The sequence below is a fragment of the Mesocricetus auratus genome, unplaced genomic scaffold (assembly GCF_017639785.1).
Source record: "Mesocricetus auratus isolate SY011 unplaced genomic scaffold, BCM_Maur_2.0 Super-Scaffold_100010, whole genome shotgun sequence".
Classification (NCBI taxonomy): domain Eukaryota; kingdom Metazoa; phylum Chordata; class Mammalia; order Rodentia; family Cricetidae; genus Mesocricetus; species Mesocricetus auratus.
Genome location: NW_024429194.1, coordinates 66,017,777 through 66,045,153, shown reverse-complemented (window position 1 = coordinate 66,045,153; position 27,377 = coordinate 66,017,777). Strand labels below are relative to the sequence as shown.

Below are 27,377 nucleotides of genomic sequence, written 5' to 3'. Positions count from 1 at the left end.
TGGACAGAAAAAAAAGAGATATGAAAAATGGGATTTCAGAGCTCTGATTAAGGCCGATGAAGATGAAGCAATGAAGCAATTTTTTTTTTTTGGTTTTTACGAGACAGGGTTTCTCTGTATTGTTTTGGAGGCTATCGGTCCAGCCCAGCCTCGAACTCACAGAGATCCGCCTGCCTCTGTCTCCCGAGTGCTAGGATTAAAGGCGTGCGCCACCACTGCCCAGCTGAAGCAATTCTTAAAAGAAGGAGGTGGCCAGAGTCCCCTGACTTCTACCCTAATCCGCAGACATGGACTAGGCCCCAGACAGGCCAGAGCTCAGACCAGGGCAATGATCCTCATGTCTCAGTCGAGAGCCACAGGCTGAATGTGCTTCTCCACCTGGGAACCTGGACAGCCTCCCAATGTCTCCCCGATGACTGCAGAGGCTGTCTGTCAGCTTCTGGCTCTCCTCCTCCGCTCCCACACACTCCACCCCTAATACCCGGCCACTGAACACCACCTTTCTTCAAGATTATTTGAGCACCCATCACAGGAAGGCCCTTTAAAACAAAATTATATTTTTAGACTACTAATTTCAGGACAAGTTGCCCTGACTTTAGTGTCTTGTCCCCTGCTAGAGGCTTCTTTTTTTTCTTCATTGGTTTCCCAAGTCACAGCTTTCCCTCTTCCTCTCGGTCTCATTTTGTGATGGTATGTAACTATGTAGCCCAAGGCAGTTCTCAAACTTGTAAAAACATCCTCCTGTCTGGGCCTCCAAAGTGATGACATTATAGGCACTGAGTCATCATGGTCTAGTTCAGTGGGAGATCTTCCTTGGGTATTCTGGACTTGGTGAGCAAACTGGACAGAGACCGTAAAACCCTCATGCCCTGCTCCCCTTACTCCCTATAGACTACCTGTATTAACATAACTGACCTCCATCACTGATCTCTGTCCTACAGTGTTTCTCCCTGGAGTCTTCACTCAGGGGTGATAACTGGGACAGATGTTGACCCTGTGTTACAGTTGCCTGTCTGCTTTTATTGTGCTGGGTGATTGTGTAGAATCTTATGTCTCAGCTTTCCTGGAGCAGCTACGCTCAGACGAGGGGTACCCTGGAGCATTGCTTGTTAGTTGGTGTTAAGGATTAAACCCCTGGTTCAATCTCCAATGTCTCCATCCTTAGCATGCACTGTCTTACTGTGGGTTTTTTGTTTGTTTGTTTGTTTGTTTTTTTGGTTTTTTCGAGACAGGGTTTCTCTGTGGCTTTGGAGGCTGTCCTGGAACTCTCTTGGTAGTCCAGGCTGGTCTCGAATTTACAGAGACCTGCCTGCCTCTGCCTCCCGAGTGCTGGGATTAAAGGCATGCGCCACCAATGCCCAGCCCCGTTTTACTGTCTTAGTTACTTTCCTATTGCTATGAAGATACACCAAGACCAAAACAACTTACAAAAGAAAGCATTTAATTTGTGGGTTCATAGTCCAGAGGGTTAGAGTCCCTGACCATCATGAAGGGGAGCATGGCAGCAAGTAGGCAGACACAGTGCTGGAGTGGGAGCTGAGAGCTGCCACGATGAGACACAGCCAGGAGGCAAAGGGAGAGGGAGGTCACTGGGATGCAGCCCCTCACACGCCATCCCTACTCTCCACACCCATGGCACACCTCCTCCAACAAGGCCACGCTCCTAACCCTTTGCAAACAGTCCCACAACTGGGAACCAAACATTTAAACACACAAGCCTATGGGGGCCATCGTCATCCAAGCCACCACACACTGGAACTGTTTCAGTGTGTCTCTGACCATGGCCAGGTGGTGGGTTACCAACTAACAGAGCACCTTACACTTCCAATCAAAATAAACAGGGAATGTAGGAGTATGTGCCATTATCTGATGAGCCAACAAGAAGAAAAAAAAAAAAAAACAAGTATACATTGTAAAAGTCCATTGATTATAAGATGCCCAGAGTCTCCCAAGGTATATTTTTGAAGCACATTTTATAACCAATGAAATGATCATTTCTCCTTCAAATCTTGACTGTTTAAATCAGGATTTAATACGAGGGAAAGGCCAGAGTAGGAAGCATACTGACAGGCCTCGAGTCTTCCTCTCAGAGGGATGGCTACCTACCACTGCCTCCTATTCCCTCACTGCCCGTCTATTGCTATGCCAGTGTGGAGGTTTGAAAGAGAATGGCCTCCAAAGACAGTGGCACTATTAGGAAGTGTGGCCTTGCTGGAGAAAGTGTGTCACTGTGGGGGCAGGCTGTGAGGTCCTCTATGCTCAAGCTGCTCCCAGTGAGACAGACCACTTCCTGTTGCCTGTAAGCTATAGGACTCTCAGCTACTTTTCCAGCACCACATCCGCCTACTTGCTGCCACGTCACACCATGATGAGAATGGACTGAACCTCTGAACTGTAAGTGAGCCACCCCAAGTAAATGCTTCCTTTATAGGGTTGCCGTGGTCATCGTGTCTCTTCACAGCAATAGAAACCCTAAGACAGTCGGCTTTCAGGTTATCCAGCCACGCCTCGGAATCCTTTTCACAGTGTCAAGACAAAACAAACCACGGCAAGCCGGACCCACAATTCTTTTTCATAGCAGCATATTTCCATTTTATTGTCTGTAAACTTTTCTTCCATGAGCAAGAATCCAGGGCACCCAAGTAGGCAGACAAGGATAGGGAGAGGTGCCTTCCACACCTGAACTCTGAGCAGACAGTCACATCATTGCCACTGTGGTAGACAGGACCTGAAGTCTGGGGGGGGATGTCCTAGGGGAAAGGCAGAGGACAGTAAAAGAGAGGAGGCACCCCTGGATGGAGCAGCCCAAGCCGTGCAGTAAATCAGCCGATACACGGCAGCCAAAAGAGCCAGGGAAGTTCCACCCATGTCCTCCCTGTCCTCCCATTCCATTGATGGCCCATGGCGGTGGAGCTGTGGATCTATCCAGGGCTGTGTTGGAGCAAGCTCAGTGGCAGCCCATCAGTCACCCACCCACCTAACTCCTGTCTTGCTCTGTAGGCGGCTGTGTGCAGTCTTGGGGATGAAGGAAGGGAGATCTTGCTCTCTAGGTCTGGGGAGGAGAGTGAGGACAGAAGAGCAAGATTTGAGGGAGGTGGTAAAGCAGTCCCTGCTTCCCCCATCTTACATGGGGGCTTGTCTAGAGCAGTCTCCAAGTCCTTTCCATTAGTGCTCTGCACCTCTGCCAGGGAGCTGCCGATGTCCTTTCTCAAGGCATTCAGTGTGTTCTCATCACCAGAGCCACCCCTTGTCTGAAACAGCAAGAGGTGAACTCTTCCAAGAGGCCCAATTTGCCATGGCTGTTCAAACCCAACATCAGCCGAACGGTGTGCGTGTATACTTCTTGTGCATGTGACAGGAACCTCTTGAACACATTGGCTTCATTGTAGCCACTCTGTCCATGTCACCCTTCTGTCAACACTCCATAAGGTCAGTGCTGGAGCCCACTGGAGCTCTCTGGAGCCAACACGCTGCCTGAAGCACAGCAGGCCATGACCAGATTCACACCAGCTCCACCATCTCAATTGTCCCATTCAAGTTCTAGACACGTATCCGCGTGACCTTCCTCATCTTCTGCCAGTTTTCACTCTTTGGCATGTGCCAGGCCTCGTCCTTCCTCCTCCGCTCCTGCAGACACTTCCTAGCCCTTTTCCTTCCACATACCCATTGGTGCCTGTGCCAGAGTGCTTTAGATTTTCCCCAGAACTGGGAGGCGGTGCAGGTAAGGGGTCTGCAGCTGCTGCGGGCCAGAGAGCTCAGGCAGTTCAGTCTACTGCATGGCACAGCTCAGCTCCGGCACTTCCAGGACCACGATTTTGAGACGATAATAGCCTAGCACTCTAACGCCATTATCCAGCCACTTCCCACCCCGCCAGGTTATCTTTCCCAGAGCCTCCAAGCAGTATCATGAGAAGATGCAGAGATTAGTCATTTCCTCTAACCCAGCTAAGACAGCTCTCTTAAGCTGCCTGACCGCGGGAGGTTCCTGTTAAAGCACAGCAGCTGGAGAGGACTTAGCCCTTTAATGCCAGCAGCTGTATCTCCAATGTGGCTGCTCTGCTGAGGGGCTGGATGCCATCCAGGAGCATCAGGCGTTTAGCCCTAGTCGGCTCACATTAGCCCAGGAGGGGAGAGCAGCCAGCTCCCTAGGAGGAAAGGGGGCGCTCCACTTAAGCGCCTCCACCCCAGGCTTCGTTTTCCAAAGAGGGAGAGAAATCCCAGCCCCTTTACATCTCTCGGAGCTACTGTAGCCTGGGCAGAGTGTGTCATCTCACAGGCAGGGTGTGTCCTCTGTGGTAGGAACAAACCCACCTGAGGACAAAGTCACTTGTTAGTTTTGACAACAGAAAGACCTTGGACCATTAACCACCAGACTCCTTGAGCTTGAAGCTCATTTCCCCCTCTAAGGTCTAAGGAATTCTTCTGAAGCCAGGCAGGCACACATGTGGGCACAACAGACTGATGACTTTGTGGAGAGCACTGGGCCTCAGGGTTGATGAGAGGAACGCTGAGCAACCCTCAGAAAGTCCTGGCACAGCACAGGCTGCTGAAGAGAGCACTCCAAGACGTTTTACTCAAAGCCAGATGGTAAACATGAGTTGGAGTGAGAGCTAATGCCACTCAGAGGGAAAGCCAAAGAGCTAATCCACTGGCTGATAGCCTGGCTCAGACTTGTCTGTCTTTGGCTTTCAGCTTCATAGCAGAGGCCGCACATGGGTGGTCTGAGAACAGACCACCACCAGGACTAACCCCATGTGCTCACATCTGTTCATTCTCCCCGTCCCATACAGAAAACAGCCAGGACCACCAAGATCAAGTCCTCCAATCTGCTGTGCAATACCCCAACCAGTAGGAAATCTGTCCCAATCCTCTGTCCCTGCAGGGTGGGCTGCCCTCAAACTTACTGAGCTATATCCACATACAGCTTTCACTGTATCCTGACTCTAGGCTGGGTGTGACTTACAAAGCTGAGCATGGCAGCATCACTTTGGCTCAGAGGTGAGACCTCGTCTCAAATAAGTTCTTATAATGATGGGAAGGGAAAATTCTGAAATATAAATGGTCACTGACCACTTCTTACTACAGCTTTTTGTCTGTTTAATGTACGTGGGTGCTTTGTCTGAAAGTATGTCTGTGTACACATGTCCCTGTTGCCCTCAGAGGCCCCCGAAACTGGAGTTAACGATAGCTCTAAGTCATTGTGTAGATCCTGGGAATGGAAGCCAAGTCCCTTGGAAGACCGGCCAGTTCTGTTAACCCTGAGCCACGTCCCTAGCCCTTCACTAAATTCTGTTAACCCTGAGCCACCTCCCTAGCCTTCACTACAGCTCTATTTGCTCGGATTTTTTTTTTTTGGTTTGGTTTTGTTTTTGGCAATTTTGAGGATTGAACCACTGAGTCTTCACACAGGCTGGTCAAGCCCTCTTTTTTTTTTTTTTTCTTTTCTTTTTTTTTTTTCGAGACAGGGTTTCTTGGAAGCTGTCCTGGAACTTGCTTTGTAGACCAGGCTGGCCTCAAACTCAGAGATCCACCTGTCTCTGTCTCCCGAGTGCTGGGATTAAAGGCGTGCGCCACCAACGCCCGGGCAAGCCCTGTTTCTTAATTTTAAATTTCGAGACATGGTCTCATTAAGTTGCCCAGGCTGGCCCAGAACTCACAATCTCAGGCAAGCCTTGAAATGGCCAAAAAATGTGCACTAAGCCCAAAGCTTTATTTGACCATGTGGGGATACAGATAATATTGGGCCTAAGCAAAGGCAATTTAAACTATTATGTATTAAATACCATTAGCAGGACTCTACTAATAAGAAGTTAGCAATAGCATCTACAATTGCTGACACTAGGCTAAGAGCTGGAATCCCTAAATTCTAATCCCAGATAAACTACAGTTTGTAGACATTTGAGCCAAATCATCTTACTGGATTTACCAACTGGGACATACCACCCATCCTTCTGCTCTCACGGGGTGTGGTGAGGTCAAGTAAGTAATAGTACAGGAATGGGATTAATCACTATATTAAGTGTCCTAGAGGCTTGGAGAGATGGCTCAGCAGTTAAGAGCATTTGCTGCTATTGCAGAAGATAAGGTAGCATTCCCAGTTTCCACAAGTGACGAACAACCACCTGCAGTCCCATTTGCAGGGAATCTGACATCCTCTCCTGGCCTCAGGAGGCAGCTGCATGCACACAGTGTGTACCTAGTGTGTGCACATACATGCTGGCCAACATTCAAAACACAAAATAAATAAATCTTTAATAAGTATTTTTAAGTCCTAGAGATTTTATGGAGAATATGTTCATAATTTCAGTGATGAGCAGGAATATCTGACAACTGCCTTATCCAAAGCCTACACACCCATTTGTGTCTGAGCCAGGGTGGTCAACTGTGTGGGGTATGGCAGTGTATGATGAAAACAAAATGAGGGCTAGGGATTTGGTTCAGTCGGGAGAGTGGCTGCCTACAGCACGTGCGCACAGGAAAGCCCAGGTTTGCGCCCTAGCACCACATAACCTGCTGTGGTAGAAAGTGCATAGCTGCAATCCCAGCACTCTGGATGTGGAAGCAGGACTACTGCAAGGTCAAGGTCATCCTTCTACACTGCAAGTTTTGAAACCAGTGTGAGCTACCCGAGACCCCATCTCACAACCAAAAATGAACAAAAGACAAACAAACAGGTCCCCACTTCCAACTATGAGTCCCCAAAGTGGCCTTCTTTCCCATCCTATGTGACCACAGAGGACAAAGCTCTCACACACTACAAGGTTATTCCTGGTGATGTTGGCTGTCTTCCACCTGACTTCATGAATAGAAACCATCAACAAATATGGTTCTGAGAGTCAAGGTCTAATGGACTACATAAGCTAGGTAGCTCCTGGCTTGGTGCCTTCCACTGTTTACAAAATATACCAGTTACAGGGAGCATATTTTAAAAATTTACCAAGTTCTTAGGTTAAGTGGTCACTCTCTAAACTCTGTGTACACTAGAAGCATAATGCTAATAGGCCCAGTTCTACAGGCTTGAGTTTTCTCTGTACCCTGATGGCTAAAGTCATATCATCACCAAGACCATATTAAAGTACAATGGCTGAGAACCTACTATGTGAGTTGAGCTGACTGTAATCACACTCCTCAAACCTAGACCTCCATAATACCTCTTTCCCATTCATGTTGAAAGCCCTAGGAAAAAAAATAACTCACCATTAAGAATACCAGTTTTCCAAACACAACTGTACATTCCAAATGTACATTGTATACGTATAATAATATATGCAGCCGGGTGGTGGTGGCGTATACCTTTAGTCCTAACACTCAGGAGGCAGAGGCAGGCGGATCTCTTTGAGTTGGAGACCAGCCTGGTCCAGGACAGGACCCAAAGCTGCACAGAGAAACCCTGCCTTTAAAAAATTTATAAATAAATAAAAATAATGTATGCAGCTACACACAGATACTAGAGTACAACAGTCCACATTGGGCACACTGCATGTATAGAATAATATATGAGGCTATGCACATATGCATGGGTAAAACAGCCCACACTGGGCACATTGTATATGTAGAATAATGTACACAAGTTGTTACACCTGCCTGTCACCTGTGGCTGCCTAATAATTTAAGCAAGAAGAAATGAAGAAGCCCTTCCTTGCATTGGCACATTTTTACTTCACATCAAAAATTACTTTCTTCTCTGGCAAAGCAGCTGCACATCCTAATGGTAATAAAACTCAATGCTTTCTATTTCTACTTTCTTTTCTCCCTTTTCAGGTAGTATCACTATGCAGCTGTCTGGTCTGGAAATCGGGTCCACCTGCCTCTGCCTTCTGACTACTGAAATTAAATTCAGCCTTTTCGTTGGTTGGGTCCCTCTACATAGCCTTGGCTATCTTGTAATTCCCTATGTAGACCAGGATGGCCTTGAACTCACAAGAGATCTACCTGCCACTGCCTCACAAGTGCTGGGATTAGAGGCGTTTGCCACCATCAAGACCAGATACAAAATCATCTTAAGGAAAAATAAGTTAAACACCCAGCAATAAACACAAATGGTTGCTGTTGAATCAAACCAGGTAATGCTTGCCTAGTTAAGTAAATATCACTAGGGAATTGTGCATAAATTGAGATTTAAGATTTAAAGATTTCTGTTAGCCTTGGTATAGTGGCTCATGTCTATAGTTACAGAACTTGGAATTCCAGGACAATAGGACAGCCATTAGGGCAGCCTAGTCTATACAGCAAGTTCCAGGGATATATAGTGTAACACTACCTCCGAAATAAATAAAAACAAAGTTTCTCAGTTTTTAGCATCAAAGATAAATGACATCAAAGTTGAGGTAATTCTAGGCCAGCCTGGGCCACAGTGAGACATGGTCTAAAACAAGGCGGATGAAGAAGCAGTGTGAGAAAGCGTTAGAAGCAGAAGATAAGGATCAAAGCCCTGGATCCCTTTAATTAAAAAGGCCCTTGATAGTCAAGCTGTCAGATGTGAAGTACTGCTGAAGCTGAAAGTAGGTACATTCCCTTTGCTAGAATCAGAATTACTTTCATGGTTAAGGTCTCTTGGCTTAGCTCAAAACCTGAGCAACTGGCTGCCAACAACTGACACACAAAACCATTTCCTTTTTCATCAACGGGCCATCAATTCCTGCACAGGGTAGTCTTGCCTTCACTAACACCACACAATCCATTTACTTCCTCTACATTAGTGACTTCAAGTGTACCTTGGAGGGATGCTACAGAACAGCAAATGTGGAGCCAGGCCAATCTGAAGCTTGCAAAGACACAAGATGAGGTACCATCTAGGACGAAGTTTTAAAAAAAAAAGCCTAGCAGGCATGTGTGAGGAGGGAGCCTGGAGATGGGACCCATCTTCTGTCAATTTGCTGAGGCAGATGGGCCCTGCTGTGAGAGCTGCCCCCTCCTGGGAAAAAGCCAATAGGCTGCCTCCTCTCTCCACTGTTACATATTAAGCCTGCAACTGTTTGCGTTCAATCTTAGATACATTCTGTTCACCAGCCTCAGAGTTCTAAGTGCAGGTGCCCTCAGTTAATCATCCCAGCTCACTCCAGAGTCACTTCCAGCAGCGAAGGATGTTCCAGGCAGCCAGCCAGCCACAATTTTTTTCTTTAACTCTGCACCATTCTGATCCCTAAAGACTAGTTTAAAATTTTTATTTTTTGTCTAAAATGCTTTCTTCAAACAAGAAGATAACAAATCTAGGATTCAGTTTAGAAAAAGACTTAATAAAAAAGGGAGAAAAAAGTCCTCAGGTAGACATAAGGTTCAGGTGGAAGTAGAGGTGACAACAAACAACACTTGAAGGGAAGACATTTTCTGAAAGGTGCTGAAGGTTACATTACCATCCTGGATAAGAAAACCAACATCACATTCGTTTTGAAAAAACTATTTATTTTTTTCCATATCATATTCCAAATACGTGTCTTACAAATAAGAGTATGAGTCAGAAAACATCCTAGGGAAGGAAGCCATTTAGATCCTAGGAAAATGCTAATCAAAAAGCCAACATTCACCTACATGCGTCTGCGTCACGGGAAAAGTTCACCAACCAAAGTGCAAAGACAGAAACAACTAGCTGCTCTGCCACGTGAGAACGGTGAGCGTCTTCTGAATTGCTAGCTGACTTGCACACTGACTTTTTAAAACAGAACAAGAGGGTCACTCACCAGAATGAATTTAGCTTTAGATCAATCTGGCTTTTACCCCAATCAACTCCAAAAACCTGTCCAGAAGCCAACTACAAACTATGAGGTGTAGCATCGCAGACTGCGGCCCTTTCTACAACACAGACCTGTGAACCCAAATGAAATCAAAGCACACTCAATCTAGCCCACTGAGGGCTCCATGCCACAGCTTGGTTTCTAAAGGAGCATGGGGGCTGGGTTCTGAGAAGGGGCCTCTTCCTGAACCCTCTGTCCATTTGTTCTGTCCTACAACTTCTTGTCCTGAGACAACTCAGTTTTCCATAATTGTCTAAGTGACACCAAAGGAAAGTCATCTTATGAGCAGTATCTATCTGGCTTTTAAGCCAAAGGGATCCCCGCAAAGAGTCACAACCAATGCCTACTGCCCTTCCACCCTAGTAAAGATGCCAACAACTAAAGAGTGCTGCTAAGTCAGCAGAGGCGAGAAGGGCTACATAATAATAAACTCATGCACATGAAACTTTATTTAAAGCCTGGAAAAGGCTAAAAGTACTAATTGCACAGGAGGCTGCAGAACAAACAGCTGTGTCCTGTGGGTAGTAAATGCTGGGACACTGGGCAGAAATGGCTTTACTTGAGGTATGGAGCAGGAAAAAATTTGCTTTGTTGACCTAAGTTGGTGGCCGACTTGCTTTTGTTCCCGAATCTAAAACACAAATTAGAGAGAATGAATCAGAAGTATTCTACAGAGCTGGTAAGAAGGTGCCATGAGGAAAGGCATGCTCTGTTTAAACATGGAGACTTGAGTTCCATTCCTGGAGCCCACATAAAGGTAGAAGGGAGGAACCAACTCCACAGAGCTGCCCCCGACATAGGTGCCATGGTATACACACCCATACACACATCATGCACATGCTCACAAATACACATTTTTTAAAAAGTATTCTAGCTGGGCGTTGGTGGCGCACGCCTTTAATCCCAGCACTTGGGAGGCAGAGGCAGGTGGATCTCTGTGTGTTCGAGGACAGCCTGGTCTACAAGACCTAGTTCCAGGACAGCCTCCAAAGCCACAGAGAAACCCTTTCTTGAAATACAAAAAAAAAAAAAAAGTATTCTATAAAAATATTGGATAAACAATTATAATGAATTATAATGTTACTTGATATAAAGAACTAAATACAGGAAACTTCTAGAGAGCTATTTAAAGGTGCTATTGATCACCTAATATGACGGATCACAGTGGAGAGCTTCATTCAGACTCTACAGGAAGTTTCCTTTAACGTCTAATTACTTCAAGTTCAATTATTTTCTTTTTGGTTTTTACGAGACAGGGTTTCTCTGTATTGTTTTCGAGGCTGTCGGTCCAGCCAGGCCTCGAACTCACAGAGATCCTCCTGCCTCTGCCTCCCGAGTGCTGGGATTAAAGGTGTGTGCCACCACCGCCCAGCTTTCATTTATTTTTTTTAGATAAGGCCTTACTATATAGTCCTGGCTGGCCTTGTACTCATGGCAATTCTCCTGTGTCAGCCTCCTAAATGCTAGGATTGTTGAGACTGCAGGCACATACATCACTGTGTCTAGCTTCAATAAACTATTGCTCCAAAACCTGAAGGCCTGAGTTCAATTCCCAAGAACCACACAGTATGAGAGTTGACTCCTACAGGGTATGTTCTGACCTTAGTATGCTGCTGTGATTCACATATGATCCCACACACACACTCACACACTTCCGCATACCTGGGAGTGCTCTTGGAGAGGTTGTACAATCTCTGTGACAGGGAACTTGATACAGGAGTCTTGACAAGTTGGAATTCAGGAGTGGTCACAGGCCCCAGGAAGCTCACTTCAAGTAAAATTCAGACACGTTTTTTTAAGCGAGTGACATTTTAAGTGTCAAGATGGATGTTTATGCTGACTACCTTCTGAAGGTTCACAGATCATTCTAGCCCTTGTTCTGTAACTCACTCCTGAATCTTCTGAACTACGCAGGCCAACTACTCAATGAATGGCTGACATTCACTCTCTGGTTCACACCATTCTCAAGCACCAAACTTCAGACATCTAACACCTGAATATTTGACTTTCACATATATTAGAACAAGACAATTTTCTTAAAAAGAAACTTTTCATATGTCTATGTGGTGGGAATAAAATGATTCTACTCACATAAAATTGCTAGGGGCAGCATAAATGGCAAACGTCATAAAGGAATCTAATGGGAAGCCAGTGAGATGGCTCATGGGCAACGGCAACAGGTTCCATCCCTGGGACTCACGTGGTGGCAGGAGAGAACCACTCCCTTCAAGTTGTCCTCTCACCTCCACAAATGTACCCACAGACATAAAATTAACAATTTTCAAAACTAAAACTGAGCAGTAAAACACACTAGCAAACCTAAGATGGGAATTAACCCTTAGGGTGTATTCATGATGCTAGGTGCAGTGATATTTCTAACTATAAAAAACTGCTAGAATCTTCAAGATGAACAAAATGTTTGTGGGGGCTGCTTAGAGGAGTTGGGAAAGGGGTCTCCTGTAAACCAGAATGGTCCTGAACTCAGTATGTAGTGGAGACGTTAAACTCTGATCCTCTTGCCTTCACTTCCCTAGTGTTAGGACTGCAAGTGCTCATTACCACACCCAGTCCAGTATATTCCAAACAGTTGGAGCAAACTCAGGTAAATAAGCACATGGTCAAGCCCCCAAAAAGCAAGCACAGTGCAGAACTGACCTTTAATGTCTGGCGTCCGTGGTGTTGAGTTTCCATTGCCACGCTGGATGTCAATGTTCTCTTGTTCCACCATCATGAACTGATTCCAGTACTCCAGGGGCAGAGACAGCAGGCGCTCCACCACCTAAGGCACCAAAGTCAAGGCTTACTTCATGTATTCCTTCTTGTTATGCTTCCCAGGCAGTCTCAGCCTGCAGTTCAGACTAGCCTAGAACTTGAAATGTAGACCAGGCTGACCTCAAACCTGTGGCAATCCTCCTGGCACAACCTGCCCATGCATGTACTCAGCATGCAAGGGTTATTTTCTGTCATTATGCCATGTTAGCACATTGTAAAATCTGGTATTTTACGTATTTCTGCATATGTGCCTGCTTAAGCACTTGCACCCCTACCTTGAGTTGACGCTTGATGTCCTGGAACATTGTCACTGGGTCTGGATTAGGCACAGTATGGGCAACTATTGTAGGGCCAAAGATTTTAGCTAGGTTGGCAATATCCATCTTAGTGCTCGGGCTCTGAGCCACTCTAAACAAAAGAGTATATCAAGTTAAAAAAACATATTCCCTTAAATATAACCCAAAATATACATCTGTAAGGGAACATTCACAGGCCACACTTCCCAGTACCCATGCTACCTTCTCCATGGGAAGCCCCCTAGCTCCCAAGACAAGTCCTGCTGTGCTGACCTTTGCAAGTGGATCATGAGGAAGGCTAATGTGTCCCTGTTGGCCTGGGGCAGCTCACTGACAGCCTGGTACATGGCGGCTGTGCTGTTGTCTTCATCTGTTATCTCTGTAACGAGAAAAAAACACTAAGAAACCCAGACTCTTCCTCTTCACAGAAGCTTCTAAGTTATCGACCACAAAGGCTCATCTGTACACGGATGGAGCTTCTGAAACTTCTGATGAGGTTCATGACAGCCTCAGACTCTAGTCTCATTAACAAGCAGGACACTGGCCAACAGTTCAATATGAGAAGTCAGAACTCCCTAAAAATCACCGCTGCTGTTAGAGAAAGCAGCTGGCAACCCATGTGCTGGGAAGGCATACAACCGCAGTGCTAACTGTCAACAAGGAGGAACTCATTCATTCGACATTTAAGGACCTACTATATACCAGGTGCTATTTCAAATGTGAGGCTAAAGTAAGCCAAAAAATGGCATTGTCTCATGGAATGAACACTATTGGAAGAGCTGGTCAAAAAGCAAACAACAAGCCATGTGTCAGGCAGTGATACATGAGATAAAGAAAATGGGGCAAGCCGGATACTGAAAGCAATGGGAGCTGCCACCTCACATGAGGTGGTCAGAAAGGCAGCTTTTGTTTAGTTTTTGAAAATGGGTCTCAGGTAGCCTAGTCTAGTCTCAAACTCACCACGCAGCCAAAGCTGGTCTCAATACTGCCTCACCTCCCACATGCTAGGGCCTAGGAAAAGTGTTTCTGAGGACAAAATATATGAAGAGAAACTGGGAGGGGGGAGTAAACGAGCAAACTACAAAGCGATCTAGGGAGAAAAAGTTGGAGCTAAGACTGCAACAAGTAGGAAGGACTTGAGGTGGGCATATGCTAAGAAATCCAAGACTTAGGGCTGGAGAGATGACTCTTGCAGAGGACCTGGGTTCAATTCCCAGTTCCCACATGGTGACTTACAACTGTTTTGTCACTCCAGTTCCAAGGAATCCAACACACTCTTCAGGCCAATGTAGGCATTGTGTGCATGTGATACAAACATACCAGACACACATGCAGGCAAAACACACACACACACACACACACACACACACACACACACACACACACACACACACACACACACACGCTAAAATAAAAAGAAATCCAAAAGCCGGGCGTTGGTGGGGTACGCCTTTAATCCCAGCACTCGGGAGGCAGAGGCAGGCAGATCTCTGTGAGTTCGAGATCAGCCTGGTCTACAAGAGCTAGTTCCAGGACAGGTTCCAAAGCTACCAAGAAACCTGTCTCTAAAAACCAAAAAAAAAAAAAAAAAAAGAAGAAAAAAAAAAGAAATTCAAGACTTCAGAGTTCAAAAAGAGGAAGAAAGGTATAAAGCAAAATGCCGTTGGAGACATAACCAAGAGCCAAGTCACAGAGGGTCTTTTCAGCCATGTTAAGGATGAACTCAGTCTAAAACTGATGGGAAAGCTTGGCGGGGGTGGTGCACGCCTTTAATCCTAGCGCTTGGGAGGCAGAGGCAGGTGGATCTTTGACTCCGAGGCCAGCCTGGTCTACAGAGTGAGTTCCAGGGCTACACAGTTTCTCAAAAAAACAAAAAGCTAAGGTAAAATAAAAATGGATAGATGACAAAAGGGACATCAACGAATTTGGAGTGTAAAAGGACCACTCCAACTCCTGCAGAGATTACCATGTGAAAGGACCATGCCAGCTCCTTATACAGATTGTCTTGTAGAGGGCATAAGACACAGGACAATCTGTCAGCCAGTTCTTAGCATATTCCAGGGACAGTTAATACCATGACTTGTGATATATTTACAAGTCTACTGACAAGATTTGCGGTGGAAAAGAAAGGAATCAAAGATGGTTCTGATCTCAAAAGAACAACCTAAAACTTGACCAAAAAGCAAAGCGCAACAACAAACCCTATTAAATCCTGTTCCTTTTACATGTATGGGTGCTTTGCCCACATTAAGTCTGAGCTACATTGCATGCAGTACCCAAAGAGGCCAGAAGAGGGCATCAGATTCCCTGAACTGGAGTTGCAGGTGGCACGATCCAACCATCATTCAGATGAATGCTGGGAATCAAACCCAGGTTTTCCAGAAGTCAGAGCTCAGCCACTCAGCCATCTCTTAGACCCTCTATATAGCTAAAGAAGAAAAAGGCATGATGAGGTATATAGTTAAAACCCACCAACTATGAGTACCTACTACATTTCAGGAACTACACTGGGCAGCAGGAAAGTAGTAAAATGTGTGAGCAAAGTTCAGTCCTAGAATCATAGTCAAGTACCAAACTCTGCCCTTACCTGCGGCCTCCATAAAGGTTTTGCTTAGCCAAAAGGTCAGAAGGGGTTCTTTGAGGCTTCGAAGAAAGTCTTTCAGGAGGCTACAGATGGCATGGATGTCATCCACTCTGCTGAGGAGGGGTACAGTTTTCACTTTGAGGAATCTTTCTTTCAACTCTTTTACTGTCCGGTCACAGCCTGAGATCCTGTATAAGCCTGCCTATTATAAAGACAACACTTAGTCAGGAACTCCCAAACTAACATAAAGGACAAGCTCCCCCTGTCTGGAGTGCACTCTCACCTCAGTCAGGCCTCGCTGCTCTATCTCATTCACACAGCTGACAACAATAGCAGGAATCATTGGAGAAGTCTGGGACACGAAATCTGCCAACATTCCCTGGAAAAAAGGTCTTTATTTCTTACATCACTGAGATCAAGAGAGAGAGCTGCTATTAAACACAAAGACATTATATCAGCTTTTAAATTTATATTCTCAAAGTACATGTTAAAATAGTCTTAGGGCTGTCTTAGTGAGGGTTCTATTGCTGTGAAGAGACACCATGACCACAGCAACTCTTTTTTTTTTTTTTTTTTTTTTTTTGGTTTTTCGAGACAGGGTTTCTCTGTGGCTTTGGAGGCTGTCCTGGAACTCGCTCTGTAGACCAGACTGGCCTCGAACTCACAGAGACCCGCCTGTCTCTGCCTCCCGAGTGCTGGGATTAAAGGCGTGCGCCACCAACGCCCGGCTCACAGCAACTCTTATAAAGGAAAACATTTAACTGATGTGGTAGCTTACAATTTCAGAAGTTCAGTCTATTATCATCGTGGTGAGGAGCATGGTGACGTGCAGGCAGACATGGTGGCAGCAGGAAGTAGTCTCTCTTACTGGACAAGGCTTGAGCATATATGAGGCCTCAAAGCCCGACTCCACAGTACCATACAAACTTCCTCCAACAAAACCACACCTACTCCAACAAGGCCACACCTCCTAATAGTGCCACTCACTTTAGGGGCCATTTTCTTTCAAACCACCACAGGCGCTGAGATAGCATGAAACTTCTCACAGAGGACCCGAGTTCACTCCCCAGTACCCCCACACCAAGTGGCACACAACCACCTATAACTCCAGCTCCAGGAGAATCTGACATCTCTGGCCTCCAGAGGTACCTGAACTCATTTGCACATACCCCACCCCATACAGTTTAAATAATAATAATAAATTTTTTAAAAAGTCTTGTAGGGGCACCAGGCATTGGTGGCACACGCCTTTAGTCCCAGCACTCGGGAGGCAGAGGCAGGCAGATCTCTGTGAGTTCCAGGCCAGCCTGGTCTAAAGAGAGAGTGCCAGGAAGACTCCAAAGCAACACAGCGAAACCCTGTCTCGAAAAACAAAACAAAAAAGTCTTGTAGGAATGGAGTATGGCTTGGCTAGTAGAATGCATGCCTAGCATACATGAGGCCTTGGTTTTGGCCCCTACCAATTCATACACTGGATATGGTGGTTCATGCCTGTTATCCCAGCTCTGGAGACAGGAGCAGGAGGACTATAGTTTCAAAGTTATCTTAGATTACATAGTAAGTTTGAGGCTATCCTCGGCTGCAAGAGATCCTATCCTGTCTCAAAACAAAAGCCTTGGTCTTGGTCACTTTTCCTACCTTCATGCTGCTACTGATTTATACAAACCACACCTTTTCATGAGCAAGTAATGATGCCACCAACTATAAGTACTTCCTTTTCTTTTACTCAAAGACAAGAGAAAGCAATGAAGAGATTACAGCTATGGGCTGGGTGTGATGGCACAGACTGTAATCCAGGAGAAGCAGGTGGATCTCAGACTTCAAGGACAATATGGTCTATAGAGAGAATTCCAGAACACCCAGGTTTACAGAAAATCCTGTCTATAAAAACCAAAAGTGCACTGATGTAAATTCTTCCAATACCTTTTAGATCTATGCTATGTGTATGAATATTTTGCCTGGATGCATGTATGTGCGTCATGTGCATGCAGGGCCCTCAGAAGCAGAAGGAATTAGATTCCCCTGGAACTAGAATTACAGACAATTCTGAGCTGCCATGTATCCAACCTGAGTCCTCTAGAAGAGCAACCTGTGGTCTTAACTGCTGAACCACCTCTAGTCCCCTGATTAAGAACAAAATTTGCTCATTTAAAAAAAGAAGAAGGAAGCCGGGCGTTGGTGGTGCACGCCTTTAATCCCAGCACTCGGGAGGCAGAGGCAGGCAGATCTCTGTGAGTTCGAGGCCAGCCTGGTCTACAGAGCGAGTTCCAGGATAGCCTCCAAAGCCACAGAGAAACCCTGCCTCAAAAAACAAAACAAACAAAAAAAAAAAAAAGAAGAAGAAGAAGAAGGAAAACTTGGGTTTTGGCCTTATACATTCATAATAAGGTGACAGAACCATGTTTAGTCACAGAAACCTGCATCTGTTAGCAACTGAGCAAGGGAGGCAAACATGTATTATTTAGATGAACCATTGTAGTACCCCTTTCTTTTATTTTCAGCTAAAACTTTACAGGGCAAACTGAGCATGTCCAGAGGCATTTCCATCATTTTAATACCAAAACAGAAAATCATTTTATTGTTTTTAATTCTGTGTATGTATGTGTATATTGTGTGCAAGTACAAACACAAAAGCCAGAGTACTAGAGTCTCTGAAACTGGGGTACAGGCAGTTATGAGCCACTAAACATGGGCCCTCCACAAGAGCAGCAAATGCTCTTTTTTGTTGTTGTTTTGGTTTTTTGAGACAGGGTTTCTCTGTAGCTTTGGAGGCTGTCCTGGAACTTGTCCTGTAGACCAGGCCAGCCTCAAACTCATAAAAATCCACCTGCCTCTGCCTCCAGAGTGCTGGGATTAAAGGCGTGCACCACCAACACCTCACCAGCAGCAAACACTCTTAACCATACTTAAATCTTTTCCATAAGTGCATCATGACTTTGAATGAAGCACACCCCCAAAAAATGTATCTTCTATTATTTTTTTCCTTGAACAGAGTATGGTCGGGAATACATCCCTTAATTCAGGGTGCTTATGGAATGAGCTGACCCCCAAGGTGGTCATGTATAGACTCCCTAAATCTCCATTTTTCTTTGTTCAGAGAAAACTTGATCCCAGTATTCAGCTTGTCTACTATAGATAATAAATCTTTGATCACTCATATCTTTTCTGGGCCTACTTTAGTTTTGTACTCAACAAAATGCAAACCTAGCCGGGAGTTGGTGGAGCACGCCTTTAATCCCAGCACTCCAGAGGCAGAGGCAGGCGGACCTCTGTGAGTTCAAGGCTAGCCTGGTCTACACAGCGAGTTCCAGGACAGGCTCCAAAACAATATAGAGAAACTCTGTCTTGAAAAAACAAAAACAAAAACAAACAAACAAAAAAAAAATGGCTGTGAGTTTACGATTGTAAAGTGGTAAGAACCAGGGGTTAGCTGTAAGAAAGGGAAGAGGAAGAAGGAGGGAGAAGGAAGAGAAGGGAGGAAAGGAGGAGGGAGAACGGAGAGGGACTTTATGTAGAAAGGTTATTAAACAGAGAAACCCAAACAAGATTCTACCACAGGTCAACATTTTCATTTTTCATGAAGGGAAATTTTATTTAATATCAATAATTGTTTTGTTGTTTTTGTTTTGTTTTTTGAGACAAGGTTTCTCTGCGGCTTTGGAGGCTGTCCTGGAACTAGCTTTTGTAGACCAAGCTGGTCTCGAACTCAGAGATCCGCCTGCCTCTGCCTCCTGAGCTCTGCCCAGCTCAATATCAGTAATTTTAAAATAAAAACTGACTATGCCTTTGAAAGACTAAAGAAGAAACAAGTGACAGGTGGCTCCCATGAGTCTTACCTCTCCAATCTTAACTGGAGTTCCCACCAGGGGAGAAATGCAGGGAAGGGGACATCTATCCCGACATTCTGGGTGAGAGACCAAACGGCAGTCTCGACACTTCAGAGACAGCTTCCCAAATTTGATTCGCTTTCCACAGGGAACACAAGATTCAGGCTTAATAACCTAAAGATAAAATAGGGCAGAAGCAGTAGAATGATATGAATTAACAAAGTTATTGTCAACCATATGTAGTAAGCATACAGTACGTACAAAGCAACTTTTTAGGTCATTACACATTTTAATGCAATTCCCACAAAAAATTCTGAAAAATAGGTCTTGTTTGCTTCATTATAAGAACAGCAGCGGTCTATTGGACATGGTGGCTCATGCCTTTAATTCCAGTACGTAGGAGACAAAGGCAGGAGGATCTCTGTGAGTTCAAGGCTAGCCTGGTCTACAGAGCAAGTTCCAAGACAATCAAGGCTATACAGAGAAACCCTGTCTTGAAAGCAAACAAACAAATAAGCTCAATAAAAAGAAACAATTCCCAGCCGGGCGTTAGTGGCGCACGCCTTTAATCCCAGCACTCGGGAGGCAGAGGCAGGCGGATCTCTGTAAGTTCGAGACCAGCCTAGACTACCAAGCGAGTTCCAGGACAGCCTCCAAAGCCACAGAGAAACCCTGTCTCGAAAAACAAAAAAAAGAAAAAAGAAAAAAAAGAAAAAAAGAAACAATTCCCTCTGCTCCCTCCAAATACAAAGATAAATAAATAGGAGTGGCAGTGAGGCCCTGTACATCCAGCATTTGGGAGGTTAAGGCAGGAGGCACAACAGAGCTAGAAGCCAACCTGGGCTACAAAGAATGAATTTATTTCCAAAAAACAAACTAATTAGCTCAAAGGAAATGCAGCCATCCCAGATTTACCGTCTTTGAGACAAAGTCATGTAGGCGCATGCCTCCATTATTGTGAGGTGTGCCTGAACTGTCTGTCTCGGTTCTTGTCTCCAGAGGCCTGCTGTTCAGCGCGGAGTCACTGTTCACAGGTTGTAAAGGACCTAGAAAACAATCAAACTTAAACTTCTGTCCCAAAAGTCTTCATCCTTCTGAATTTTAAGAAACTGTGTGGGAAAAGCACCAATTCTCCACTAGTGGTACACCCAGACTGACTAGCCACCCAGAAGCAAGCACACACGCCAGAGAAACAGTAAGCAAGTAGTAAGAACTTCTCCACTATGGCTCAACTGTCTCAAGAGGCTTCTAAGAAACCCACTCTCAATGTCAACCAGTATTATTTATTTATTCATACTTGGTTTTGGTAGCCAAGGCTGGCTTCAAACTATTTGATCTTCCTGTCTCAGAACCTGAGTGGATCCTTTCAGACATGAGACACCACACCTGGCTTTTCTTTCTTTCTTTCTTTCTTTCCTCCTTTTTAATTTTTTTTGAGATTTTATTAATTATGTGTATGAGTGTTTCCTTGAATGAACCTGTGAATCACATGCTTGTAGTGCCCAAGGAGGCCAGAAAGAGATGTCAGATTCCCTGTCTGGAGTTACAGATAGTTTGAGCCACCATTTGTACACTAGGAACCAAGTCTGCATCCTTTCCAAGAGTAGCTAATACTAAGCCATCTCACCAGTCCCTCTTTCTGTTTTTTGGTCTCACCATGTATCCACTGGTTGACCTTGAACTCACTATGAAGTCTAGGCTGCCCTCCAATTCAATCTACCTGCCTGTCTCTGCTTCCAAGAGATTAAATTACAACACGAGCCTCCACAGCCAGCTTTCTAGAGACAATGATGAAATTTAGCCATAAATTCACCAGACCTGATTTCCCCCGACTCCTGGTCCAAGCTGGCAATGTCTCAATAGTAGATACAGCTTCAATGGGTCCACCATCACTCGGAACAGTCACTGTAGTTTTTGCAACTATTGATTCATTTGCCTGAATGAAGTCATAATAAAAGAAAGATAAACAGGCTGTTTCTCTACAGGTATTTTCCAGTAACTAAAAATCCCCAAATTCTGTGTTAACACTTATATTCCAATCCTAACCCTTAAGTCAAAAATCTCACACACTGCAGGAAGATATATACAGCAAAATACAATCAAACCTAGAGCTGACAGTTCTGATTTTTTTTTTTTTCTTATTTACTTTGGAACAGGATGTCGATATTTAGCTCTGGCTGTCCTGGAACTATGTTAGACCAGACTGGCCCCAGATTCACAGATATTCACCTGTCTCTGCCTCCAGAGTGCTAAGATTAAAGGTGTGTACCAATGATAGTTCTTAATCAAAGCCCACTTGCATGGACAATAGAGGTTCTTACTACATAGAAAAACACTCAAACGTCTCTTAAAATAATACTGTAATAATACTGACTGTCACCTTATTGTTCAGAGCCACTAACCCCCAGTGCATTTGGGACCCCAGTTCTCTGGCTCTGACCCCTCTCACCTGGTCTACTGTAGAGCCAATGGAACAGGTTTTCTTTACAGGACCAGGAGGACCATCGATGAACTGTCGGCTGTTGGAGCGCTAGAAAGGGAGTAAACAACAAAACTTTGTAGTGTCAAATAGAACTGAAGCCCAGAAAACACAGTAATCCTATCAACAACTACTTGCAAGTCCTAAGAACCAGGGATACAATAAACAACAATCTGTTCTTTCTCATGGCCCATTTGTTAAACAAACACAAAAATGCTTTCAGTGCTATAGACAAACAGAGACAAGCTTTGAAGACAGCATTAGAAAAGAAGAACTATAATCCTATCTAAGGACATGAAGTCTTTGGAAACACATCAAATACCCTAAGCACATCAGCCCAGACAGATATCCATATCCCATTATATACACACTGCATCTGAAGCTTGTATTAGAGCATAAAAGTCCTGCATAAAAATTCACATGACAACTCAAACCAAACTCAAATATGTTCTTTCCTACTATATGGAGATATAGCCCAAATCCATGAAATAAAGTAGACTCTTGTCCTGAGTCACTACATTGAGCAATTTCACTATGGCCCCTCCAGGACTGGTGAGATAGCATAATGGATAAAGGAGTTACTGTGCAAGTCTGATGATCTGAATTCAATTCCCAGAGCCTACAGTGCCTGGGAAAGAACCAATTCATATGCACTGAGGTATGCATGTGCCTATACTCACTCATACTCACACACACACTAAAAAAATTTTTTCGAGACAGGGTTTTTCTGTGGCTTTGGAGACTGTCCTGGAACTCACTCTGTAGACCAGGCTGGCCTCGAACTCACCGAGATCCACCTGCCTCTGCCTCTTTCAGCAAATCCTACCGGCGTGCGTCACCACAACCGGCACACACTAAAATTTTTAAATTAAAAAAGCATTGCCCACTGGTCCGATAGCCTCCAAAACAATACAGAGAAACCCTCTCATAAAACAAAAACAAAAAGTATTGCCCAGCCGGGCGTTGGTGGCTCACTCCTTTAATCCCAGCACTTGGGAGGCAGATCTCTGTGAGTTCGAGGCCAGCCTGGTCTACAGAGCGAGTTCCAGGACAGCCTCCAAAGCAATGCAGAGAAATCCAGTCTCAAAAAAGAAAAACAACAAAAAAAGTATTGCCCAAGTAACATTAATCCATTTGTGCTTTGTGCTTGTTTTGAAACAGGGTTTCTCTATGTAGCCCTGGCTGTCCTGAAACTCTCTCTGTAGACCAGGCTGGTCTCTAATTCAGAGATCCACTACTTCTGCCTTCCAAGTGCTGGATTTAAAAGAGTGTGTCACTACAGTTGACCTACATTTTGTGTGTGTGTGTGTTTTTTTTAACAGTGTCTAGAGATGTGTCAGAAATCTAGTTTTGTATCCAAATTTCCCAAAAAGAAAAATATTACTAATGAGTCTTTTGTTTGGTATGGTTTTTCTTTTAATACTTATTTTTATATTATGTGTATAAGTAGCCTGCATATATATGTCAACACCACATGTATGTCTGATCTCAAGGAGGCTATAGGAATGCACACCTTTAATCCCAGCACTTGGGAGGCAGAAGCAGGTGGATCTCTGTGAGCTCAAGACCAGCCTGGTCTACAAAAGCTAGTTCCAGGTCAGCCTCCAAAGCCACAGAGAAATCCTGTCTTGGGGAAAAAAAAGACATTGGATCTCCTGAAACTGGAGAACTGGAGTGACATACTTTTGAGTCACCATGTGGGAACACCATTCAGGTCCTCTACAAAAGCATCAAGCGCTCTTAACTACAAATTACCTCTTCAGCCCTGCTTTTGTTTTGTTTGTTTACATAGGACATCACAATGCAGTTCAACCTGGTCTCAAACTTGTTAAGTAGCCCAGGCTAGCCTCAAATTCAAGATCTTTCTGACTCAACCTCCTCAGTGTTAGGATCACACCTGAGGGACATGATGCCAGGAAAGAAAAAAAAAAATTGGTTTTTGGAGACAAGGTTTCTTTGTATAGCCCTGGCTCTCCTAGAACTTACTCTGTAGACCAGACTGGTCTAGAACTCAAAGAGATCCACCTGCCTTTGCCTCCCAAGTGCAGGGATTAAAGACATGAAACATCTAAGTCTAGCCAGGTGTTGATGGCACAAGCTTTTAATCCCAGCACTCGGGAGGCAGAGGCAGGTGAATCTCTGTGAGTTCCAGGCCAGCCTGGCCTACAGAGTGAGTGCCAAGATAGGCTCTAAAGCTACACAGAGGAAATCCTGTCTCAAAAAAACCAAAAAAAAAAAAAAAAGGAGCTGAGGCAGGAGTGTCACAAATTTAAGGCTTTCCTACACAGTAAGTTAAGGACATCTTGGGAACTTAGTGAATGTGTTTAAGGGGTGACAAGTGACAACTGACTAGTAAGAGAGCATTTGCCTAGTGTGCATGGGACCAAGGGTTCAAGCCCCACCCAGGGAGGGGCAAGGAGAACATATACATACCCTCTTTTCTCGTTTCTTCATTTTGAAATTCTTCACCAGAGAAGAATCCCAGTCCTGTTGGCAATTAGACCATGTTAATCTCTTTCTTTGGTTAGACCACTCATAAATCCTGTGTAAATAAACTTAAAGCACACAAGTCAGACTACCTAACTTAAAACCTCAGGAGAGGAACATTAAGATGGCCTTTGGAGTTTGCTCCAAAGCTCCAGTTAGCAGGCTCCCTTCAAATATTGAAGCAACAGTAACAGCATCAGGAACCAATGCCACAGAGACAGGAAAAGGTTAGAGATTCAACCTCTGTCGTGATTGTTTCAGGTGCCTGGTCCTTTACTCCTCATTATTTTTCTAATTAGTTTTAGGACTTAGAGAATATAAGACACTGTACTGACCATGTTAGATGCGACTCTTGCCCTGTGATTGCTACTGTCTAATTGGATATTCCATCCAACAGTCCCATTTAAGAAGTTAGTTTACCTTTCCTAACCTTCAATATCTCTCTCTCCTCCTTGATCCTAAAAGGTTGTTTAACTTTGAATTCTATACTTTTTACTACAGGCTAGTTTCACTTCCATTATTGTAACCAGTGGCATTCACTTTAGTATCTACCTGTGCTTCCTTCCCTTACTCCTGGTTACCCCTAGAAAAACAGTACCCAGAAACAGCACATACAACAAACAGTAGTCAAATAATCTAGCTACTGGCTGATCAGTTCCAATTATAACAGCTATCACAGTACAGGTTTTCCTCAAAACACACCTGATATGTTTGATTATATACCCCAGACCTACTCTATATAATTCTTTATTTCAAAAGAATCTTTTAGTCCTCTTTCAGGTCTTGGCTCCAAGATGGCCAAAAAAAAAAGACGGAACAACGGGCATGCCAAAAAAGGCCGCGGCCATGTGCAGCCCATTCGCTGCATGAACTGCGCCCAGTGCGTGCCCAAGGACAAGGCCATTAAGAAGTTCGTCATTCGGAACATAGTGGAGGCCGCTGCTGTCAGGGACATATCCAAAGCAAGCGTCTTCGACACATATGTGCTTATGTGCTTCCAAAGCTCTATGTCAAACTGCATTACTGTGTGAGCTGTGCTATTCACAGCAAAGTAGTCAGGAATCGATCTCGTGAAGCCGGGAAGGACCGGACAACCCCACCAGGGTTTAGACCCGCTAGTGCTGCACCACGACCTCCACCAAAGCCCATGTAAAGAGATGGCTTCATGGAAGACAAACACCTTGGAAAAATAAAACAGTACTTTACGTAGCAAAAAAAAATCTTTTAAATGGACACTGACTGGGAACAAAAACACTCTTAGGAATGTACTTGCTACTTGCTTTGCCATCAAAAACCAAACACTAACGACTTCCTGTGCTTTGGTTTGTTTGCTGGGTTTCAATCTCCCACAGAAATGATAAACTGCCAGTAGTCTACAGTCTCCTAAACATTAAAGACTAAAATATCAGTAGGAATATGAAACATTTATACAGAAATTTCACCAGTTCTGCTATCAACAAAAGCAAGGTAGCAAGTTTAGACATAGTAACTATTGCTTAATCAAAGAATAATAGGCTGCCCAGCCATTTAAATTCCAACCTTCTGGCTCAAGTCCAAAGACTTCTGTTTCCTTTTTTGGTTTGTTTTGTTTTTTGAAACAGGGTTTTTCTGTGTAGCTTTGCAGACCAGGCTGGCCTCCAACTCACAGAAATCCAACTGCCTCTGCCTCCTGAGGGCTGCGGTTAAAGGTATGAGCTACCACTGCCCAGCTCAGTGTCCTTCTAATAAATATGAAGGATGGGTAAACTTTCCTCAAGAACCAAACTAATTTGGAAATAAAGTATAAATCTATTCACTTCAGTAGCAGCAAATAAACCTTTCCTGGGTCTACATAGCAAACTCCAGGACAGTTACAACTACATAGTGGGACTATCTCAAGAAGTAAAAATAAAACACTTTGCCTGGTCAATCTTGCTCATTTTCACCCCTTGCTAGGGCTTTAACAAGTTAAAACACAATTACTACAGCTACCTCCCAGAGACCCATCAGAAAAACTCAGCTTCACAGAAAACTGAGTTGTACATCTGACTTCCAGAAAATAAATATTTAAGTCAGTGCCTTATACTTGTGTGGGTTTACATTTAAGTTACAAGCTCAGAACCTGTAACAAATCAACAATGAAAGCATCATAAAGGATTGTCAAGGACAGGAGCAGGGATGCTCCTACAGGGCAGGTGAACAAAAATAGATAACTCCAGAGAGCAAATGTTTATTACCAGTGATTCATCAGTCTTGTCAAAGCTGATATCTGATAAAATGGAACCAGATTCATCAATGGTTGACAGTCTGGATTAAAAACAACAACACAGTGTTAGTCACAGGACACCATAAAACATAAGAGCCATCGGTACCCCGCAAAATCCCAATGGTCACAAGCTGAAGCCCTGGCTGCAGTGAGCTGTTCTCCAGTTTTCAGGGAGCACTGTGAGTGTGGGAGCAAGTGAGCATTACAGCCACAGCTGTGAGCATTTCTTGCTGAGTGTGTACTACAAGGAAGCAAACTGAGGTTCAATTCAATTCAGTTCAATTCTGATGCTTCCTGCACTGGGCTTTTGGTTTGATATTTTTGTCTGAGCCAAGGCCTCTAGTCCACACTGCCCATGAACTTCCTATGTAACTGGAAATGATCTTCAACTTCTGACTCTCCTACCCCTACTTCCCAAACATGGGATTACAGATGTGTACCACCACGCCCAGTTTACAAAGCACTGGAAACTGAACCATACGAGGCAAGTACACTACTATCAGAGCTACATCCCCAGCCCCCAGCACTGACTTTTTAAGACATTGAGCCTAAACTGAATATAGTGGTCCATGCAGATAGCACTTGAGATGCAGCACAAGCCCAGGGATTCAAGGCCAGTCTGAAATATATAAGACCCTGGCTCAAAAACTAGGAGGGATTGGGGGGGTGAGAGATGGCTCAGTGATTAAGAGCTCACACTACCTACATCAGGCAGGTGATAGTCTTTTACAGCTCTCATTCCAGGGAATCCACTCTCCTCTTGTGGTTCTCATGGGCACCCCCTGCACACATGGCTTACCCTCATGCACACATACTCATAATTTTTTAATCATTAAAAAAATCAAGTTCATATATCTTCTTGGTTATAAAAATCCCACATGAGCTGGGCATAGTGACATCACAGCCTTAACCCCAGCATTCAGGAGGAAGAGAAAAGTAGATCTCTATGAATTCAA

General features: G+C 44.5%; 1 protein-coding gene and 1 pseudogene across 2 annotated transcripts in view; one reads left to right on the top strand and one right to left on the bottom strand.

The window, feature by feature from the left end:
• Positions 1–9,381: 9,381 nt before the first annotated feature.
• Racgap1 (Rac GTPase activating protein 1) overlaps positions 9,382–27,377 on the bottom strand; it is a 32,066-nt gene continuing 14,070 nt past the window's right edge. For both annotated transcript variants that reach the window (XM_040753833.1, XM_040753834.1), the window contains exons 5-17: positions 26,393–26,462; positions 24,123–24,176; positions 21,660–21,740; positions 21,029–21,146; positions 20,126–20,256; positions 19,220–19,384; positions 15,667–15,762; positions 15,387–15,585; positions 13,073–13,178; positions 12,779–12,911; positions 12,387–12,510; positions 11,394–11,499; positions 9,382–10,362 (exon numbers count right to left, since the gene is read on the bottom strand). In XM_040753833.1, coding sequence (XP_040609767.1) covers positions 10,287–10,362; positions 11,394–11,499; positions 12,387–12,510; positions 12,779–12,911; positions 13,073–13,178; positions 15,387–15,585; positions 15,667–15,762; positions 19,220–19,384; positions 20,126–20,256; positions 21,029–21,146; positions 21,660–21,740; positions 24,123–24,176; positions 26,393–26,462 — 1,459 coding nt within the window. In that variant the 3' untranslated portion in view covers positions 9,382–10,286. The remainder of the gene's footprint in view (positions 10,363–11,393; positions 11,500–12,386; positions 12,511–12,778; positions 12,912–13,072; positions 13,179–15,386; positions 15,586–15,666; positions 15,763–19,219; positions 19,385–20,125; positions 20,257–21,028; positions 21,147–21,659; positions 21,741–24,122; positions 24,177–26,392; positions 26,463–27,377) is intronic.
• LOC106020868 lies at positions 24,971–25,337 on the top strand (annotated as a pseudogene).